The sequence below is a fragment of the Trachurus japonicus genome, chromosome 12 (genome assembly GCF_045865225.1).
Source record: "Trachurus japonicus isolate A0001 chromosome 12, Traja_1.0".
Classification (NCBI taxonomy): Eukaryota; Metazoa; Chordata; class Actinopteri; order Carangiformes; family Carangidae; genus Trachurus; species Trachurus japonicus.
This window is the reverse complement of record NC_140918.1, coordinates 26,468,050-26,491,329: the sequence shown is the minus strand read 5'-3', so window position 1 is coordinate 26,491,329 and position 23,280 is coordinate 26,468,050. Positions and strand designations below refer to the sequence as shown.

General features: G+C 41.3%; 1 protein-coding gene across 2 annotated transcripts in view; it reads right to left on the bottom strand.

The window, feature by feature from the left end:
• The window catches only part of whrna (whirlin a), a 154,237-nt gene that overhangs the window by 27,910 nt on the left and 103,047 nt on the right, over window positions 1–23,280 (bottom strand). The window contains exons 4-5 of one of the 2 annotated variants that reach the window (XM_085793975.1): window positions 14,758–14,966; window positions 8,823–8,859 (exon numbers count right to left, since the gene is read on the bottom strand). In XM_085793975.1, coding sequence (XP_085650101.1) covers window positions 8,823–8,859; window positions 14,758–14,966 — 246 coding nt within the window. Of the gene's footprint in view, window positions 1–8,822; window positions 8,860–14,757; window positions 15,042–23,280 lie in introns of both variants that reach the window. The other variant, XM_085793974.1, reaches the window with a different exon arrangement.

Sequence of the window (23,280 nt, the reverse complement as noted above, 5' to 3'; positions counted from 1 at the left end):
GGTACATTGTGTAGGAATTACTCCAATCTAGCGTTGTGGTTGTATATCGCAAGCAACTCAATCGTATTTTTCAAGCTGCATTCACTGAAATTGGGCAGACAGCAGACGGGCAACAGCCGCTGCACGTAACGGCATAAACAAGCCTCTATGTAAACAAGTGGTCCGTCAGCACGAGGCAAAACAATACACGTCACAATATGTTGTCATGGCAATGTTGTTTACCTGATCCACGTTTTACCGGCTTTCTCTCGACTTCTGTGACTAAAATGACACCTGGTTTGTTACCGATGGCCGTCTGGCCGACTGCAGGTGAATGCAGCATCAGTGTAACGCTCCATTCCTCCTCACTGCGTTACCACGGTGACTTTTCACAGACGCCACCTCGACCTGAGCCGACAGCTCCGGTGTCTCCGCTGAGTTTCCGTGGTTTCCTACCGTCACGCTACCACTGAACGTAAAAACATGGCGACACGACATGGCAGCCAGCACCGAGCTTACCCGCTACATGTAGATATGAATGATATGAACAGCTAATTCAGAGCTGAAAGGAACACTTCAGTTTGTTGATGGGGGGGATTACTGATGAATGAAAAACATACTTTTGAATGAAATAATCGATTTTCGTGAATAGATAACAGGAGAAGTTACACAATGTCCCTTTAACAAACTAACTAACGTTTCACAGCCCGTCCTATTCACTTTCATAAATACCCATGAAAATTCCTCTAATGGCAAATAATGACAGTCTGTAAGAGAAGATGGAAATTTAGAAAATGTCTAACTGTAATGGAGGTTGGGGCCAGACAGGCCGTCTTGCTTGGATCTTTGTTGGAGAAACTGTTGAGTGACAGAGAGTCGCAGCAGCACAATGGTGCCATAATGTAAAAGTGTAACTCCAACCCACTTTACTCAACTCCACTCTTGGTACCAGACACCTCTGTTTCCACTGCAGACAGTACGGCCACAATTTGGTGTCGTTACTATAGAAACAACATACAAAGCTGACATTATCTTTAAGAAGACACACACAAACAATGGAGGGTATCAAAGAGATAGCAAACAGTGAAATGTCAGCACATCCCTAGTTGACCACAACATGATTTTGCAGCTGCCACACTAAAGGTTCAGTACAATGAATAACAGAAATATTAATTATGAGCTATGATGAGTACTCAACAGTCACCTGGCTGTTTCAACATTGTGGGTTTGTTCAGAAAGTCTAGTTTCGCACAGTGATGACGCAGTAGAGAAAGGAGGACAGAGTGGTTAAAGCAGAAGTAAGCGGAATATTTGTATTAATATAAGTCTTAAATAGTTATATCTTCCGACAGCAATCATCTACATAGAGTGTTTGGTCTGAAACACAGGTCTGTCAGTCACTCTGCTCTGCTGTAAGCCGAGGAGAAAACTTTCCTTGTATCCTACAACCTTTATCCAATGAGGAGAGAGAACTGAATAAAGGGGCGGTCCTCTCTGTGTGTGCAGCCAAGGGATGCGCGTGAATGTGGTGACGTAGGGACGAGGGCGGGGACTGCTAACTCCATCGGCTGACAGAAAGTTAGCCAAAACGACCGGATCACTTACTTCTGCTTTAAGTATAATCATAATAATATCACATAATAAGTGTGACCTTGCGTCTCCACTTACTGAGCTTCATTTCACTTTGTTTGTAAAACCTTCCATTACCACATACAATATACGTATTCTGCACTTTTAATGTGTATCTCAGAATATATATATTTTTTCAGCATTGTGGTACAGTAAACACACATTGGGATTGAGAGTGTGGCACAATTTACTTCCCACCTGAGTGTGTCTATCATCCCATTCATGATGGTGGCATTCAGCCAGGACTCAGAAAAATGTCTATGTCTTTACAGTAAATACCACCTCAGCCTCGCTTTTCTGGGTGCGAACTAAGCGTAATCACACTGTTTATGTTGTTTATTTTCCTGTGCTGTTGTGTAAAACCAAAACCTCTGGGAAACACAATTGATCCATCATGAATTCTGTTTGCTAGCAGATATGGAGTGATCGAAAGAACTTCACTGCCGCAAAACCAAAGGGAGCTCTGGGAGTTATATTTGTTGTTTGACATCAAAGCTTTGGGAGCCATCAGTTTTTGAAATTTAAGTTCATCTTGAGCTTCCAGTTTTGAGTATCAGCAGTTTTTGAATTTATGGAGTTTATACAGTAGCTTTTCAGTTTTGCTGGCCTGTGACTACTGTAGGTTAATTTGTGCCGACAGTTATATTGTTGCTCCTGAGCTGTTTCCATCTGTGAGCAGTTTATTGACCACTGGGCCTCTCAACCGGGTTAAACTCCAAAGTGTTTTTGACAGACAAAAGCAACATTTACCTCGGTTATTTGCTGTAACACATTTTGCTGTCTCTCAAACTAGATTCATCTGTTGTAGATCAGGGCCCAAATGGGGTCAGAGCAGAATTAATGATTGAGAATTGCTGTGTGACCTATCCTTAATTAATTAGCTTATCGGTCTGGTTTGGCCTTTGGGCTTCAATTACAGGATGGGAGAGGAGAGAGGAGGGGCGAGTGTGGAAGGACGGGCCTTGTCACCGTGTGGACGAGCCCCAGCAGCGACGGCAGGAGGATGCAGAAGATTATAAGACAAACACAAACCTCTTTTGTTTGTTTAATCAGCACAATCACTTGCTGATCATCCAGATGCATATTTATTCCCAGGATGTGTTGACGCTGTGTGAGGCCGGCAGTGTGGGTCGACTAACAGAGGATCACATGGAGGAGCTGCAGAGCTGTGAATTATTACCTCCCCCCTGGTTGTTGAGCCCTAAAGCTCTGCTGCCACATATCTTTCCAACCTAATGCCCCATCTCTCTCCCTTTCTTTCGCTGTGGGTATCTCACACACACAGACACACATCATCACACAGTGCGGGCCAATTCATTCACGAGCACAGAGCAGCAGTCAATCCACCTGCAGGTCTTTCAGTTGTTTTGGCTCATTTGGAGTTTGTACACTTTGACTCTATAGATTAAAAAAAATGCAGTTTTATTTCTTTATTTTCTTCTACTCTTAAATAGCACTTGGTATTCATTCCAGTTGCTTCACAGTTTTTGTTGGGGCAGCTGCTGTAGGATAAACCCTTAGGGCAGAGCAGGGCTTTGTCATACTGTATAAAAGCGCCTTAAAAACAAAATACCAATCCATTCAGTGCTAAAGGTGTTGGACGTTGTTAAGGTCAGAACTCTGTACAGCCCAGCCAAGTCCTTCCAAAACAAACAGGGGGACGTGTTTGTGCACAAGGACGTCATAACCAATACATCTAGCCCAAACGTTTGCCATGCAGTTGGAAGAGAAATTTCATTGTATGCTGTAGCTTCAAACATATCCCTTCATTTCCACTGAGCTAAGCTGAAACTATGGAAAATAATCACAAACCAAAATTAAAGTCCACAGGCTTCTTTAGCACCGTGTGGATTTACCAGATTTGATGGACAGCAGCATGTCCGTGATAACACAACCAAAGAACAGACTTGTGGTTTTGGGAAACTATTCCAAAATGAAAACAGGGTTAAGACAAACATGAAATAATAGAAAGCAAGCAAGAAGCTGATTGGCGAAATAGGGTCAACAACCATAAAAGCACAGTAGAAGACGAGCTTCCACAGCCTGCTTCTCACAACAAACATGTTGGAAAGCATCTTAACAAACCCATGTGCTGTACTATCTAACATCAAAAGGCTCCACTCTCAGTGAACATTTTCTCCCTCAAGGTCAGACTGTAGGAAGAAGGCTCCCAGCATGGCTCCAATAATATCATCCTGTTGACACTTTGATTACAGCCGACATCAAAAACACTCCAGGACTGTGGGATTGTAGTGGACAATGCAGAGGGTAAAGAGTGGTTTACAAGTATTGACACTGCCACACATGGAGAGGGAAGGATGCAGCACCACTGTGCCATCTGTGCTCACTGTCACTGAAAATCCATCTGCTGTTTAAATCAGGTTGTTTCATATCTGTATTGTAGTACAGTATGTGGGTGTTTTTATGATGGCGCACAGTTTGACAGTGTGTGTCACAGAGATTACCCGCACCAAAACCTCACATAGCCCCTGAGTGTTTTACAGTTAATAGTTTTAATAATTGTTTTCATGTCCCTTGATGTTTTTATGTCGATTTTGTTTTTAATTAATGTCAGGAGAGGAGAAAGCAATTACAAAAAAATTACACAGTGTGAACGGCAAAGTTACAACTTTAACTTTCCGACTCACCAACTGACCTATTCACTGACTGGCCTGTTCCAGTTATCAACACTGATTGGCTAATGTTGTTATTTCCTAAATACATGCCTTTATTACTGACAAGCTAACTATTGAAGTAACCAATTTTTGACTGATTAATGAAAAAATGTGTAGTATCAATCCAGCAATAAAAATCCTAACAGTTAAATGAACTTCTCCTTTGATTAATATTCATATAACCCTGTGCAGGACTCTGAGTGTAGATGACTTTCATGTGTTTTTTTATTAAGGCTGGATATTAACACTGATTACCTGAATCAATTCAGTTTTGATTTACAAGGTCCCTACTTGATTCAGTTCTATTCAATATCAATTCAGTTTGAGATTCTCAAAGACCTCATACTCTAATTCATAAAATATAAATAAAAATAAAATATTCATGTTTACATTACCAAATGGGCCCCAAAGCAGTTACATTAAGCACTTTCTATTTAACATGACCAACAGTTCAGACACGCACCTCTAGAAGTAAAAGATGTGCATTGTTAATGTAGCCTATTTGCCAGCACACTGTGTATGAACATGCACTCTCAGCTTCAGTTTGTTAATGTAGCATACAGCTTTGCTTTTGTTCAGCTCTTAAATGCTTTCATAGTTATTAAATCTGAAATTCAGCCACATCTGCCTATAAAGCTGCTGGTGGTGACGTCAAGGAGCTGTGTTCATCATGTTTCTGTCTCATGTACAGGTGTGGAGTGCTGGTTGATTACGTAGTGAGGGAAAGCTGCAGTGCAGACAGGTCCAGTGAAGCTATGAAAACATTTTGTCTCTAGCAGCGCTGTGGAAGTAGCTCAAGCTCTCCAAGTGCAACAGACTGACTTTGTCATGTCTCTGAATGCATCACAGATTAAGACACAGACAGACGACTGAATGATGAAGGAAAGAATGAGGAATGTTTTCTGTCTTCTCATCTCTGCTAATTAACAATTTAATTCACTGTGCATGTCAGAGGGAACTTGACAGTTGCCGGGCGCTTTTAAAGTTTTCTTATGTGTTGGACTGAAATATTTCAATAACTGGAGCGACTGGATGAACATTTGGCACAGATATTCATGAACGGCTGTGATGATGACTTACGTTCTCCTATTCTGTGAAATATCTATCTTAAATACTATCATGGATTATCACAGTTTTTTGCATTCATGGTCCTCAGAGGATGAATTCTAATGAGTTTGCTTGTCCTTGGTTTTCTCCTGGGGTAAAACAATAAGGGAAAGCTAAAGTAAACTATCTGAACACTTATCAGATGGATAATAATTACATTTTGTTGTCCCCCTTTGGGCACAGGGCTAAAACACAGCTGTGCACAAGCACCAGTGGTCAAGACAATGAAATACTTTACTGTTGTTATAAACCAGTACTCACTCTAATACTGAAATCTGTGTTAATTACACATGGCAGAGAACCCAGTATTTTAAAGTCCTGCTGCAGGGCACTGTGACCTCTCCTGTTAGAGTAAAAATGTCTGTTAAATGGAGAGAATGCTGAGGTGCTGCTCTGGAGGTGAAGTCTAGGGGGCACAGCCTGTGTTGTTCACATAAACTGTCTTGGCATTACAGGCTGAGCACATCTCTGTTTTATTATCCCTCGCCCCGCTCTGCCAGGGCTGGGACAAATTATGGCCAAAGAATAGAGCAAAATTAAGTAGGTAACCATTTGAATTGTCTTGATGTTTCTTCATCTCCATTTACAAGGAAATCTCACATGTATGAGCTGAGCATGACAATGATTTCCTTTGAGTCACATACTGAGCTTGTGCTCTGCTCCCCCTTCATCCAGAGTTTTCTAATTCAGTATTCAGTGTAATGACTCGCAACTGATGCTTTTGCTTTTCAATCTAAGTGGTTTCACATGAAGGTTATTGATCTCCTACCACATAGATCAATATGGAAATAAGCATAGACCAACCTGTATCAGCGACAGCGTCCATGTGTTTTCTGCATTAGACTAATGAAAGGACGGATGAGGTAGTGTGCAGTAAACACATCAGCACATCACACAATCAGCAATGTCACTGTATGTTTCCATTGATGTAAAATCCTGTCTTGTCTGTGTGTGTGTCTCTCCTACAACACACTGTTTTGTCAATTCAAGACACCAGTCATGTAACTGCAACATCAAACAGTTGGAGTGAACTTGAGACCTTTGTCAAATCACCTCAATTTCACAGAGAATCAAGTGGAAATGAGCAAAGACTCTAAAGAGCATTTCCACAAAAACAGTGCATCCTCAAAGGAAGGGTTTACAATGCTAAATATTTTAAGTTCACTGGACTTTTAAATAGTGAAAACCAGTGTCAACCAGTATTTCTAACCCTCTTGATAATGCAGTCCTCAGTTTCTTTACAATACTGAATGTAATCCAGTCCCTGCTCAGCAGCCGCAATGTGGCACCTCTCTCAGCAGAGCTTGGTTTTTCATCACAAGAAGCTTGACTTATTTCTCTGCACACTGGGTGAGAGACTGGATGGGAAGGTAAGTGTCCTGTAAATTGTTGGAGAGGATGAAGGAAACCAAGTTGTCATAAATTCTCCAGGCTGACTAGTGGAGGCTGCTGGAGAGGAGAAATGCCTTTTCACACACGACTACCACAAAGTGAAAGTGTCTGTAATGCTGCAGGCATTGCAACCACGAAATCCTCCAATCATATTATTCATACGCAGGCTGCTGAGGCTGCAATGATTTAACTGCCATCGCTACTACAGTACAGTATCAGTGTGAAGCTGTCCTCACCAGAAAAATGACAACTCTGGTCTTTAGTTCAAATGCTTTTAAAATGATCAATACAACGTTTTCCTCTGGTGGCTGTGCAAGTATGACTGGTTGTAGCATGATGTTGTTCTGATGCCATCACATTTTCTGTTTCACTTCTTGTAGCTGGTGATGATCATTTCTTTCAGAGGACAAAAGGTTATAAACTGTTCTCAGCTCTAAGTCTACAGGGCAGATTGGAAGCACCGGTGAGTCTCTAGCGGATCTGGAGCCAGCTCGCGGTGAGTAAAGGAATCAAGTGTGATGCTTGAACCCGTTTCTCCTAGACTGGTAAATAAACAGTAGATAATGCTGACGCTGGCTACGTAAAAACAAAACAAGTTTGTGTGAACTGTTGAGGATGCAGCATGAGCTGAATTATTGATTCAATCACACAATTTGAGAATGCTCATGATGAGCAAGATGCTCTTGCTCATTTTGAAGTTGTAGCATCTACAGGGAAAAGAGGGAAAAGATGAGAAATAAATGAAAGTACTGAGAGAGACAGTGAGAAGGACAACAGAGAGTAGAGAGAGGACAGACTTTTACCAAGCTGCTCAAATTACTTAAACATAACCATACTGATGGGAGGGACTGATAAACAACATATTTTGTCAATCTGGTGCATGTAAAAGTTGATAGCTCTAGACTGGATAGGTTAGATTCTGCTGTGTCTCAGGAGGTAGATCAGAAGGTCGGTGGTTTGATCCCCAGCTCTTCCAGTCTAGATCTGTAGTTGGACAAAATGCTGAAACCCAAATTCCCCCTGATGTCAGTGTATGGGTGCTGTAAAGTGCTCTGAGTGAACAGAAAATGAAATGTCGTCCTCTTACTTAATCTACCTTCTTGTGGTGTAAAACCTGCATTATTTATTAATTCCTGCAGAATGACGCCTTGAGCTCACAGCTTGAAGATCTCCCAATATGATCCATCTTAGTTTTTCTGTGTGAAAAGGGCACGTCAGACAAAAAGAGCAGGTAGTCGTAGCCACCACTGTGCACACCAGAGGCTGTCCTACATGGCTAACAGGTTTAAAACTACATCTATTTCTTTTAAGCCCTCTTTGGACCCAGTCAGTGTGAAATGTGTTCCTCTTTTCCACAAAATATCTCTCACCTCCATCTCCACTCACTCACTTCAGCTTTACAAGGTTTCTACATTGCCCTGCCCCCCCCTCTGTCAGGTGGGGGCTGTCCAGCAGAGCCTCCGTAATGAAAAGTGAGCTCTCTCTTTCACCTTCTTCCCCTCACGCTCACCGCCCCCTTTTCCCCTACCATCAGCTGCTGTCTCTTCCAACTTTCGTCCTCTTATTTCTCTATCCTAACCCACTCTCTCTTGCTTTGCAAAGTCACGGTCAAAGTCAGCGGTAAAGGCCATGGAAGTTCTCTGAGTGAGGGGTGACCTGAGGATACTTCATAGTACGGGGTAGTACCAGGCCTGGTTTTGATGATGGGGTGTGTTACAAAGCTTTGGAGTTTTAGTAAAGAGTTGATCAACCAAACACACGCCAACATACAACCCTGAGAGTGAAGCACTATACCATCAGATCCTATGGATAACCTATATGAAACCTCAAAGCGTCTCTTCAGCCCATATCTGAACATCATGTGCTGCTGAACTGATGCAGCACTGACCCACCGTCCCTCTGCAGGAGCCTTTTCTAGGCCAGTGGTGGTGTTAACAGATCATCTGACAGACAGACAGATAATTATATCCCAAGACAAACACAGAGTCCTGTACTAGTGTGTACACACAACGATGAAGAAATGATGTTTGTGAGTCTCACCTTTCCGGCTGCAGACGCTCCTTGGTCCACTGAGAAGCTGCAGAGACAGAGGGAAAGGGCAAATTAATCACTGAGGGACAGTTGAGTCCTCATTCAAATACACATATAATATTATTGTGTGTGTTAATTACAATCTAGTCATTAATATAAAATGACTAAGAAGGAAATGAGTTGTTTTATGCTTGAAAATAATTAGCTTGAGGACATTTTCATGTTTTTTTCTCATACAATCTATTTTGATCTATGATAGAGACTTTTTAAGCTTTCTCTTCTCTTTATAAAACTACTGAAATACTATTACTTTCTGAAACAACTTTGTAAGAGGAAGAGTTTACATATTGTAGATTTTAAGATCATCTTGCTGAACAAAACATCCAAGTATCATATTTTCTGCAGTAATCTGACAGCAAGTGGAAAGATCTCATTGGCCTTTATTTGGCAACAATATTCTCATGGCGTGTTTACGGTGTGTACATGATCTTCTACGTTTCTTACTTATTTATAACCTGCATCTGATGACTTGTACACACACGCGCACACAAGTATACACAAGCACACCCACACACACACAATATGTGATGAGTTATTTATATATATTTTTTTTACATGTTTTGGTGCTGGGAACAGAAAAGAGGATTTGAAATATCTTGACTGACAGCCAGGGTTCAAAATTAGCGGTCGCCAGTCGCCAGTGGCGACTAACTTTGATGCTTTGGCGAGTAAAGGAAGCCGGCTGACTGGCCACTCTGGCGAGTGAAAAAAATCCAACTACTTCGTTGTTGTTACTGTTCCTCCCGACCCGGCTCTGACGCTTGGGTTGTGAGCCGGTGTCGTGCAGATCTTAAAGCTCACAACATGACAACATGCCGTATAGCAATGATTTGTGACCGATTACAACGTTCGCGGCGCACGTGTGTATTCCTCTCTCTTCAGTCTGGTGTTTGGCAGCAGTCTGGTGTTTGGCAGCGCACATGTTTATTTAACGGCAAAAAAAATAAATAAATAAATAATTGGAGCGATGTTTTTTTTGCCGTTAAATAAACATGTGCGCTGCGATATCTGATCAATGCCACATCCATTGTGCTCTGTCTCAGCTGATCGCGCTCATATGGAACTTTTCTTATTGAAAGTGCAGCCAAACACCAGACTGAAGAGAGAGGAACAGCAGAGCTCCTCTGACAGCTCCTCTGTGGAGCTGCAGGAAAGCTGCAACCTCTTTTTTTTTCTTTTTTCTTTTTTATTGCAGCGCCGTTATTACAGGTGATGCACATCTATGTCCGTGTAGCTACATTTATTGTCTGATCTTCCTTCATGGTGCACAGTGTCAGTCCTCCTGTGAAACTTTTAGCTACTAAATAATATGACTGAAGGCAGTGGAAGTCTGCACATGTCGACACACCCCCATGAGTTGACGACATAAGGAGCTAATAAAATATAAATACGGTAACTGATAGTATTATTCGGTCAAGTTCTTGTTATAGGTTAATGGTTAAACGGTTAACCATGTGCATCCCTAAAATAAACCTTTTAGGGAAAAAAGGCAAACTTGACTCCTTTATTCCACACAAAAATATGCTAATAGCTATGATATGTGTTAAAAATGCTTATGAGTGTATTATAACAGTTCAACACAATGAAAAATATACAAAACAGCTATACATAATTTTTGGCCAGTAAAAAATCTTTCTGGCCAGTAGATTTTTAAAGCTCACTAGCCAGTTGGCCAGTGAGCAAAAAAGTTAAGTTAAGTGAACCCTGCTGACAGCATTTCGTCTTTTTGAATATATTTCTCTTTTATCGGCGGCTGATAAATACACAATAGCACAGATTTTAAATGTTTGTCATGGTTTTCGTGTTCCTCAGTGCTGTGGGAGAAGCTGCTGCACACACAGGCCTCTCTACAGGAAAATGTGAAATGTGCATGTCAGGCTTCTCACTAAAATTAAAGCATGGACATTGAAATGCATGTCACAAACCAACACCAACACACACTCTCTTTGAATGCACAAAAGGGGGTATTTTTGAAATGTGTGTCATTTTTCTAGCTCTGTCCTCTCTTTCCTGAGTGAAATGATTCCAGCATGTCTTTATACCCTCAAGTGCCCATGAAGTAACCGGCTCTAAATCTAATCAGTAAATGTGACAGCTCAAAGTGCTGCCTTCAGGGCCAGAAACAATATATAAAATATGTATTTAATCCTAAGTCTGTCTAAAAACAGCCAAAAACCAGCCTCTACCTACAATGGTACATTAAGCTCAGCATGGGAACCTGTTCTGGGATTTAAATTCAATTAGCCCCGTTGACCTTTGAGGCCAGCTCAGCCACTTATTCTCCTTTTTTATTTATCTTCTGATCTATTCCCCCCCCCAAGATCTTGAAATGTCTTTTCTCTGGCTGTTCTGTGAAGTGTTAGATAATTGACAAGATTCTAAATTAAATACTTTAATGTGCAAAGCTGTGTAATTTCACTGATTTAAAATATGCAACATGGCAGTAACACAAACAGAAAAAAGCTGGTTTGTCAGTAAAGCATTATTTAAAAATGTAAAATCCCCCAACATTTCAACTTCTCTACTCTTTGTGAAAGTTGTCTTATTCATATGGGGATGAATATGAAATAAATCCATGGATAATACAATTTTATTTTTGGAATTTACATAAGTTAATGCAACGTGCAATGAAGACAGAAAATGATTAGTGAAACATCACCTCGGGGTGATCCTTTTTTTTCCTGGTGTGTATCCCATACTATTTCTCAACATTTTATGAAAGTGAAACACAACTTATGAATTTATGGAAATTTATTTATGGAATTTATGTAAATGTAAGCAGTAAAGTCACTAAAGACAGGCTGAGAAGAGAGATTTCTTCAGTAAGATTACTTGATCTGTCGAATCAGTCAACTTTTTTCACCTTTCTCATGCTGCATTTTCCAATTTTTACATTTTGAAATTTGAAATTAAAATTAAATACACTGGGAATCATGAAAATTCATCATGTCATTCATGTTAATTCACTGAAATAAGAGTGGCACAACAGGAAAAACCCTGGAGACACAGGAGAGTAAAACATGAACACAAACAGAGAGCAACCATCTGTCTCAGCTGTGCTGCCTGTACAGCAAACGCTGTAATAACCATGACAAGACGCCTCTGGGGAGGTTCAGAAGAAGTGAATTGGCAATGTAAATGTTAAATACCTTTTATAGTACTGTTTGTTTTGGAGGAGAGGAAAGGAATTACAAGTTCTGACTTGTTGGTCTGTTGTGTTGGGTTTTATAGAGTTGATGAGTAAATTAGTCTGGCATTTATAATCAGACTTTAATTTGGTTGTTAGGGATCACATTATTCCAGGTTGTGAGCTGCAGATGAGTTGCTCAGGTGTGGCATTTTGAGAAGAGCTCTGGCAGTTTTCCAACAGAGCTGCATCTTCTTCTGCAAAAAGGCTGAGTGTGAGTGCAGCCATCGCAGAGACAGACGTCTGATCACATTAGACGGTTTAAGACTGTGGCGTCTCCTTCATCCTGAGAAGAGGAGGATGATTTTCTGAGGATTCACTTCATTACTGTAGCTCTGTGAAGTCTTTTTCCTGCTGCTCTGCTCTCAGGTCTCAAGCTCTTCTCATGTTCCACTTTTCATCGTTCACGTTTAGGGATCGGAATCAATTAGATTTTGTCTATATGAATGTCATCATGATTACTGATCTGATTCTTTTCCAATTCCCTTATTGATTCCTGTGGATTTTCTGTGTAGAAAGAGGTAGGCCTTATGTAGGCTTTTTGGTTACAGTTTTCCCTTCCTGATGGACCGTCTACAACTAATACAGAACGCTGCCGCCAGGTTACTAACTCGCTCACAGAAGTCTTGCCATATCACACCTATCCTCCGTGCCCTACATTGGCTCCCCATAGCTTTTAGATTCCAATTTAAAATTCTGCTAACCACCTTCAATGCCCTGCATGGGTCTGCCCCGGCCTACATCTCCGACCTCCTCCAGCCCTACTCCACTAGCCGGTCCCTAAGGTCCTCCGACCAGGGGCTCCTCGCTCTTCCCCGGACCAACTTCAAAACGAAAGGGGGCCGAGCCTTTCGTTCGGTGGCCCCCAGACTCTGGAACGCTCTTCCCCCAGACTTAAGAGCCTCTGCGTCGATTGAAGCTTTCAAGGCGCAGTTAAAAACCTACCTGTTTCGACAGGCCTTTGAACTGCATGGCACTTAATTACTGTCGTTGTTTTATTCTTTGCTGCTCTTCATCTTTGTATACTGCGTTGTCTTATTATGTTTTGTGAAGCACTCTGCTGCACTTTGTTGTGTTGTCTTATTATGTTTTGTGAAGCACTTTGTGACTCTGTGCTGCGAAAAGTGCTATATAAATAAAGAATTATTATTATTATGTCACAGAGACATTGACCATTGACTGTCTAGATATATAATATAAATACATTATCATTTTATCCTTAGACATCTGTGTTTAATTGTGTCCTTATTAAATATCCCATAAAACAGTGACCTTGACCTTTAACCTTTGACACTTCATCGTTGAGGGCAAAGGATATTTGTGATAAATTTGAAGAGATTCCCTTTAGCTGTTCCTAAGATACTGTCTTCACAACAATAGGACACATTTCTTCAGTGTTCACTTAATGAACTGTTACATGGACCAATGACTGGTTGCAGTCTAAATCCTGGAGGCAAATTCACTGAATTCAGTTCATCAGTACTTCTTCAGTGCTGACCTGAACTGTTTTTGATTACTTAATGGGACATCTGCAATATCACTTCTCTCTTGTTGCTGGTGTGTGTATTTACAATCTATTTGGCTTCAGTCCATTTGTGTTAAAAATAAGACCAGGCTCTTCTATTGATATTGTGGATAATGGAGGCTTGGAGGACTAGTTCAACATGGGAAATATCTTGATTTGATTTCTGCTGACAGTGAGATGAGAAGATCAATACCACTCTCACTTCTCCAGAGGAAACAGAACCTTGAAACAAGGTGGGGGGCTTGTAATCCCTGCACGATGCCAATTTCACACTTTGGTATTTGTACAGATTAAACAAATGAGATTTAACATGTTAGGTGTTGAGCTTTAGAGCTGCTGGCAGGTGCCTTTTGTTGCCACTGGACAAACCCAGGCAAGCTGTTTTGCTAAGCTAGGCTAACCGTCTATCAGGTAATGTTAACCATGGCAGAGGGGGAGAGTTATGGAGCTGTTTATGTTAAAGCAGAAGTAAGCGATCCGGTCGTTTTGGCTAACTTCCTGTCAGCTGATGGAGTTAGCAGCCCCCGCCCTCGTCCCTACGTCACCACATTTACGCGCATCCCTTGGCTGCACACACAGAGAGGACCGCCCCTTTATGCCGTTCTCTCTCCTCATTGGATAAAGGTTGTAGGATACAAGGAACGTTTTCTCCTCGGCTTACAGCAGAGCAGAGTGACTGACAGACCCGTGTTTCAGAACAAACACTCTATGTAAGTGATTGCCGTTGGAAGATATAACTATTTAAGACTCATATTAACACAACATTCCGCTTACTTCTGCTTTAGGAAAGCAAATTTATATTTTTTGCTTAAATTGCAAACTATTAATCTAATTTCCCTTGGCTTGAATTGTGTTTCTTTTGATTCTATTATTTATCTATTTTCCCGTCACACAAGATCAGTGTGAAAAAAAAGAGTCTGATTTATGTGTTTAGTTTTGGAGGAGGGGGGGGGGGTTACATTTATTACTTGTTCTTTCATTTAGCTCCTTTTTGCGAGTTGATAATAATTCTGCATTCATCATGATATGACAGTTTGTTTTCGTAACCTTAGAAATGACACAATGTAAAAGTTAATCTCTTGAAGAAAGTCAAATAATTAGTACGAATTTAAGTTTTTCTAAGAGGACTTGCTCCATTTCTTTTTTTTTCATGGGGGGCATTGAAAACTCACCCTGCCACGCTGCTGTTGGCGGAGCTCTCAGCGATCTGTGAGCTGGCGATCCACTTGGTCTCTCCCACCACCGTCCTGGCGTGGGGCAGGCGGCCCACGTCCTTCACCGTCATCATCAAGTGGCGCGATGACTTGAGGACCCTGACGGCCTCGTCGTGCGGGATGCTCAGGAAGCTGCGGCCGTTCACCTCCAGGATCTGGTCGCCGACCTGCAGGGGAGGAAGGGAACAGAGAGGCGTGGCGGGAGGGGCTGAGCAAGGTAGTGAGGACGGACCAGGCAGAGACTGTCACATACACAGGTTCATAGAGCGAGGGTCACAGACAGGTGATGTAACGGATGGAGGTGGTGGAGGCGTATACATTATTGAATGGATCAGAGATAGATAATGAGGTTGTAGGTTTCTTGTTGGAAGCTGTGGGTCTCTCAAGTTAGGCAACGAGCAGAAATAATTACACAAAGATGAAAGTATAGCGTGCTCGCAGCAGGGTTCAAGAACAGAACTCTTTAATATGTAATTGAAAACGCTTTCATATGTAGTTTCACATCCCATCAGGGGGCTGAGGCTGCAGGCGGGAGTATAATGGAGTCCAAACCAAAGCCCACCTTGGACAAGGTCGACTCTCTGAGGTGTATCAGAGACCCTCATCTGTACTCATGAAGCTGAAGCACCATCTCACCTCCTGCCCCACTGCTCTGGATCTGAATGTCCGCCTCGCTTGGCTGAACCTCACTGGTATCTCTGACTTCTCTATCCAACCACTCTGGACTAATTCATTTGTATTACACCTGCACTGACTTACTTACTGCTCAGCTCTGCCATGCCGTCTACCACAGCCCAACATCCACACTGGCCAAATGCTATAGTGCTGTGTGACACTGCATAGGTACTTTACTGCTGTGGACAATCCAACATATGTTTCTGCTGTACTTGGAAACATATAACATCAACACTGTACACCTTTTCTATTTATATCCCATTGTAGATAATGCCAGTTTTATCTATGTGTATTATATTTTTTATTTCCGTTTTATTTATTTGTGCCTCTCTTGAATGTAAGCTACTGAAACACTTTAATGTCCCTTTGAGATTAATAAAGTCTCCTCCTATCTCTGTGATAGAGTTGTGCACCACTTCCAATATTTCTGTTCCTGAACAGAGAGCTCATCAATCAGCATACAACACACTGCAAAAGGTTTCAGCTTCAACATTTTATATTATAAGTGACCAATAATGTGAAAGTCATACTGCAGAAAACTTGTATCCCCTTAGGTAAAGAAATAAATGTCAGGTAGTCAGGTCATCTTGGTGCCTTTCACTTTATTTACTCCCCTAACTGTAACTGTCACTATGGTTGTATAACAAATTAGTCAGGGAGGAGGGGCTCACCACTCCCCCTTTACAAAACAGCACAGAGTTGCTGCTATCGAACATTAATTTATCTGGCATTTAGACTTGATATAGTGTTTAGCATTTTATAAAACTCTCTAAATGTCATTTTCTGCCTTCTTTGTTTTATTCCCAATTTACCGTGGCCAGCCAACCATGTCTCACAGTCATTTCAGCATTCTCTCTCTCTGAGCAGCAGAAAATGCAAACTAGACATTCACAATCTCATATGTTTCAGTTTCTTGGGTCTTTTCCAACAACCTGAGGTGCCCTCGCAGCAGATATGTTGCTGCTAATGCACACACAGTGCAGCACCTCCACATAAACCTCCACCTTTATCAGCCCCTGCAATGGCACAATGTGTAATCATTTGTCGTAGGGGCCATTTAATTGCAAATAAGAGGCACATAATCAAAGCTGTACTTAAAAATGCAATCAATCAATCCATGCTAACAAGCACCACGAGAACACACACACACACACACACACATACACACTCCTGCCACAGCAAACACTTCTTATTCGTGCTGTCAGGCTGAGCTGAATCCTCAGGGATGAGAGACAGATTTTAAGACAGATTACAAGCTGTTTGTTCCAGCTGTATGCACAACATAAAGCCACTAAAAAGAGTCAATTATCTGTTTCTTATCGACTTTTTACAGCATTTGACAACCTTGAAGCTCAGTTTCATGTGAGCTCAGAGCCGTTTATCTCACTTTCACTTGGAGTTGACACAGTCTGAGAACACACATGGCTGACACAGATACATAGACACACCATCCTGTCTATTGCGATCACTGTCACTTAAAGGGACAATGAGGAGTTTTGGAAAAGCGAAGCGTTTTCACACTACATTTATGAGCCTCCGCGCGCACCGGAAAATTCTTTGACCGGCGCAAGACGGACTCATGTTTTCATTCATCAATAATTAAAGTCAGAGGTTCAAAGAGGTTCACATACCGTCGTAGTTCCGACCATAAACGGCGATTTGGCTGCGTTATTCTCATGACTCGCCACGAAGGAAACGCTGGTCGGCTCGACCAGCATTTCCGCCACCACTAATAATAACAAAATAACGATAGAGACAGAACAATATATTTATCGAAAATGGGCCCATTAACAAGTGTGGCAGCGGAGATTCATCCACATTAACGTGAGACTTTTTTATAACCGAATAGAAACTCCTCGTTGTCCCTTAAGATACATGAAATTCTGACTTGAGACACTTCATGAAAATCATTACATTACCACATATTTTTTTGTCTCCATGAAGCTGAAGTGTGCGCGCAGTCACAGACAGCTTTCTCCAAACTATGTTCAGCCAATGTGTGAATGTTATGTTTCTTAAAATGCTATTTGAGATTTCTGCAAAATAAACAGTGAACAGTGGAAACTGCTTTCCTGTCAAAGTATTTAGAGTCCTGCTTAACTGTTTCATATTTTTCATCCAAACTGAATGAAATCTACTTTTAGTTATTAATTTGGCAGATTCTGCTTACACAATGCAGAAGAAAAATGACAGCTGCGCAACACCTCACTTAGTGATCACACAAATTGCTTTCAATTATTTTGCTGATTTCACTGCTCACTTTTGTGTGCACCACTGGGTGGCTGTTATTATAATAATAATAATTATTATCATTGTTAGTATTACAATCATCATTATCATACTCTACTCTATTGGAAAAAGGCCTCGAGGTAACTTCTGTTGTCATTTTGTGCCATATGAATTAACACTAACTTAAGCATTAAACTAAATGTGGAGCAGTGAATAAGTGAATGAGGGAGTAGCTGCAGCCTATGACTCTGAAACTAAAGCAGTACGGTCAGTAACTGGCCAGACGAGCTTTGGTCAAGATCCAGTGACCATTTGTAACTTCAGTGCTCTGCAGAGTCTTTATCGACGCCTCAGTGAAAAGTGCAACACTGTGATGTTATCAAGCAGAGCAGGGTCAGAGGCAACATGACTGAAGGAGCTAAATACCCAGACGTCACTGAAAAGAACCTGCTCACATCCTCAGACAGGGGTCAAAGTTCACCTTTCAGTGACATGGACCTGAAATACACAGTCAAGAAAATGCTGCGGTGGCCTTATGATACACCTGTATCATCCATCCAATAGGCCCGCTAGGATTTCCCAGAAAGAGCAGGGAAAAACGGCTAAATCCAGCTAGGTATATACAGTTTGTAGAGACTCACCCAAGAGGATTTGAGGCTGTAACTGCTGCTTGAGCTGCTTCTAGAAAGAACCTGATACATAAATGAATCAATTAAATGTCTTCTCTGATCCACATGCACCCCGTAGCGTTCCTATACGCATGTAGAAGTGTCACAGTGGGGGCGCGCAGGTGTAAATGATGAAATTCTAACGAGTCGGTTTCAGGGCCCGGCTCCGTCACACTGTCACTTCACCACGACACTTTAATGGAACAGAGCCGTCGTTAATGTTATCACTAACACCTGTGCTTCTCCTGCTATGACAAGTCAAAACGTCTGCTGTGAAAAAAGGTCTATTAGTTGCTATGGTGATAGAGAGTGGGGGGGGGGTGATATGCAGCAGGGTGTAGAATCAGACTGGTGGATGCTGAAGTTTCGTACACTCCCGGTACACCCACTCTTTCCTTTTCTTTAGTTTTATTTCTGGCTTTTTGGTTTTTTTTGCTTGAGTAGAATATGAAGCAGCCACTTTAAAGTTAAGCTGTTATTTGTTGTCTTCTGTTTCCTCTCAGATGGTTTTATGTAGAGAAATTAAAAATGTCAGTCCACATTGTATTTTGTTCAGCAGTCTGAAGCACGGCCTGTCAGCAGCATTTAATCAAGTCACATTATTGCACCTGTTGTCTTTGACAAATGAACACACTTTGATTCTGGCTCTTATTACTAGCTGATGAAGTTTTATGACCCTGCTGGCCTCATTTAAAACCACACTGGTAATTACAGACCAGCATAACAGATAACGTCAATATTCAATATTAATCTTCCACTATACTTTTTTATCATCTTAATGTTTTAGGACAGATCATCAATACCTCATAACACGATCTCCTTCATAAGATACTTGTTGTTCTCTTCCATAATTTTATGTACAAGAAGGGAACGTGCTCACTGTGCTGCTGCATCTCCTGCCATCATCATCTTGCACTTCCGCTCTCCCTTTCTCTCTCTCTCTCATTATGCCTCTATTTGAGAGTAGATGGGCCCTGTCCTGAGCCACCACCACTTCATTTTTTCATGATCAATCTCTGTGTCGCACCAGAGGCGCCGCAGCATCGCGGCATTCTGGGCAATTAAACAACAAGCAGTGGCCATGGTGTTTACGATTAAAACTCTAATCAATGCTGCTTCGCAATAATAACACATTCTTCATACGGAGGGAGAGGAAAACAACTGAGGCGGCAGGAGGAGTTGGAGCTCCACTGACCGTGGTGACATGCCTCACAGTTTTACTGAAACTCTCCCAATTACAAACCCGGGATATCCAAAATGATTCTCACTGCAGCTGTGAGCACACACACCTGCATGTGACTGGAGATTCACCAGGACCAGACAGGAGAGCTTATGTGGTTTTTGAGACAAATCTATGGAAATATGTAAACAAGCTGTCGTCACTCACATTTGTCACATATAAAGGGTAAGACCAACTTTTATACAGAATTTACCAGTACATCTTGATATATAAACTATAACCATCAATATTTCACATTGTATTACTGTGTGCCAAAAACAGCACTTCATTTTGATTCCCTAACACACTTTCCTGTTGTCATTAACACTCACCAGAGCCTCAAATGTGTCTTCCTAGAATAATAGTCCCCAGTGTCCCATTTACATGTCTGTGAACAATAAAACTACAACGACCAGCTGTTTAAGGAAACAACTGAGGCTTTTATTTATTTATTTATTTTAGAAACTACATAATGCAGCTTTTTTTCCCCCTCTCTCTCCTTCTTCTTAGATTTACATCTTTTCCAGGATCCACTGGCTGAACACAAAGTCAGAACTAATTTCATACTAATGTTCTCAGGCTGAGCTAACATCCACAGTCACACACTGCAGGCCACTCTCATTCATCAAAGGGAAGGGGCAATTACTGGGATCAGTTCAGCCATCTACTTCATAATGTCAGTGAACCTGCATTTTGCTGGACTATGTCACTGCAGTAATGGCAGCATCAGGGGAGAGAGTGCAACACTTTAATCAGCAGGCAGATTAGTCTATAAACTCTGCGGCGTAATCCACGATGATAATGCCACTAAAGCTGTAAACTCTGGAATAGAAGTCTCTCAGTTAAGAACAAAAGTATAAAAGAAGAAAAAACCAAACTGCAGCACCACCAACAATTATCATCTCTCTCTGCCTTACAAATAATCCCTAAAAGAAAAAGATCCTGTCCATTTGTAGGCAGATTTAAATGCAAATTAAAGTGCATCGCTTGGCAAGTGATAAGTGATGAATCATATTCTTGTCTTCTTCTGCTCAGACTAATTGACCCTAAAAATATATTCTGGCTCTTTCCTCAGCTCTCTCTTCTTTCTGCCTTCATGAGATGACTTTGTGATCACAACACCAGGGTGGCACAGATATCTGGTCGCCTCAGCAACGGCTATAGTTTCACACCGAATTACAATTTGTTTCCAGTATGTTGTTTCCGATTCATGGAAAAATTAGTACTTGAGTCACCGTTCATCTACAGTAAGTGTACTGATGATTCACAGTATGTAATCAGTTCTTAGTAAAGCAGCTTTACGTATAAGTAAGGCCATCTTTGGGTTTTTTTTCTCCAAGTGGCACTATAGGCTACATGTTGTTAAAGGGATAGTTCAACATTTTGGCAAATTGGCCCATTGCCATAATCCCTATACCTGTACTTGAGTAGTAGTAGTAGTAGAGGCAAATGCAGAGACTGCTTGCCAAAAAACTGCCCCTGATGGAAATGCGCATCAGCGGTTTTGCACAAATTTATCTCGAAAACAACTCTGTCTGGTAACGTTCTGTTATTATCTCATAGCGTGGTGGTGAATGTGCAGCTTGTGTACTAGAGCGTTTTGCAGTTGTTGGATTGTGAATTTGATGAGTTTGATGAGGGAAACTAAGAAATCCCATGAGCCTCTGTCTGTAGCGTACTGTAGCTCTGAGCAGCTCGCGGCTCTGCTCCGCCGTTCTAAAAATAGCTTGCACTGACAATGAAAGGTAACGAACCTACTCCTAAAACTATAGGGATTATGGCAATGGGCCTGAACTATCCCTCTAAGTCTATTAAATGTAGTAAAATGTCTAGACTAACTTATTTGCTTTCTCCCACAGAGTGAACAGAAACGGCCTATTTCAATCAGACATCCCAGTGATACAAGGATATGATAATGTGTGCCATGTCGTACAACAATAAACAAAACTAAGCTTTTTAGTGCTGACAATTAAAAAAAATGTTATGAAGACAAACAAAATATGGCATATTATTATTTGTAATCCATGAATACACAATAGCCATGTGTTGCCATGTGTTCATTCATCCGCTGCAACATTTCATAAATTGCCAATGTGTCTTGTACAGTATAAACACAGACTATGACATCTGCTGCAGAGCAGTGACAGTAAACAGCAGAGAGATGAGCAGATGGACCATTACACTCCCCTGGACTTGTATTACTTGAACCATTTGATCAGAACTATTGTCAGTGACTCCTCTGACACTATCAGCGCTGTGTGACGAACAGCCTGGGTCAGACGGCTCGGGGCTGAATGGAGGGGCTCACCGAGGGGAGATAGAGGGATAAAGTGGCAGCTCCGGACCACTGATCTCTAAAGCTACATTAAGAAGTGAAGCAGTTTTATCTGGCCTTTTGGTGCCTCCATCACTTAAATGCTTCCTTTTCTTTCCATAGCACTGTCTCCCTTTGTCCTGCTGTTGAGACTTATCACACTGTGTTCACATAAATCCACAACTGATCTGAATCTAGCAGTTCACACTCAGAATGTGTCACAAATGGTATTAATGCCAGATGTCATTAGATAGTTTCTCACCCTTATCTAAGTGGTTATGGGGAGTGTTTACAATAATCTCTGACACGGTGTCTTAGGTCCAGGATGTTTTGTTCTTTCTCTGAAAAAGAATCCCTCTGATCAATCTGTCTGTTTTGATTCATCTTTCTAGAAAGAGAAAAAACCATAGCAATTCATTCAACCCCTTATCAGACAGAGCCATTGTAATGTTTTTCCTCTTTTTGGGAAGTGTAATCCAATATGAGGGAGAGATTTGAAAGGAGCTAGAGATTAATGTTAAGCCTAAAAACTTACTCACCCTGCACAAAGGCCACATCACAACCAGTTTTCACTGCAACAACATTCACTGTTCACAACGTGCTGCACAATGTATAAGAGCTTAATGATAAACAGTTTGCAAGAAAGAAAAGAGGCATATAACACATACAGTCTGTGTTATGACCAGTCTTTGTTTTAGGGTGTAAAGTTGACATCTGTCTGAGTTATCCAGAGAACTTAGCTGAGTGAAAAACACAAGAGACTCCATCATTTTGTCTGGCTTTTACTCAGCAGAGTCATTCAGATAATTCCTTAAACCCACTTCCTGGAGCAGACCACTGAAGTCTGACTATTTACCAGATTGAGTCTCTTTGTGGAACCAGTCCCAGGGGTGAAAATCATTGGAAGCTGCTGTGACTACTACTGACAAGAATAAATTGTCCTCCTCTGCAGTGGCTGTTGATGGATATTTCAAAGTTAAAGCCGCATAAACAAAGCAAAAAGATCTAAAATCTTAATGTGGTTGAAGTTTTGTATATATGTGCATTACATAAATTGGTTTTGTCAGTTGACTGGTGTCACATGACATGGCTGTTATCATAACTCTTCCAAGACCACTGGACATCTGCAATTTACTGTAATCTTTCTTTAAATCTCTCCATTACTGTATCTTTTCTCTTTTCTTTACCTTTTTGTCGTCACGCTTATGACGTCATTGCGTGCACCTGCAGATTGACAGCTGACTGAGAATTCGCAAATAACTGTGGAGGATGGAAACACGTACAAATGCGAATTTCCTTTGCCCATTAATAAAAATCACTCAGGATTTACGATGCAGTTGTTTGTTGGACGACGTCAGGTACAGTCTGTGTGGGAT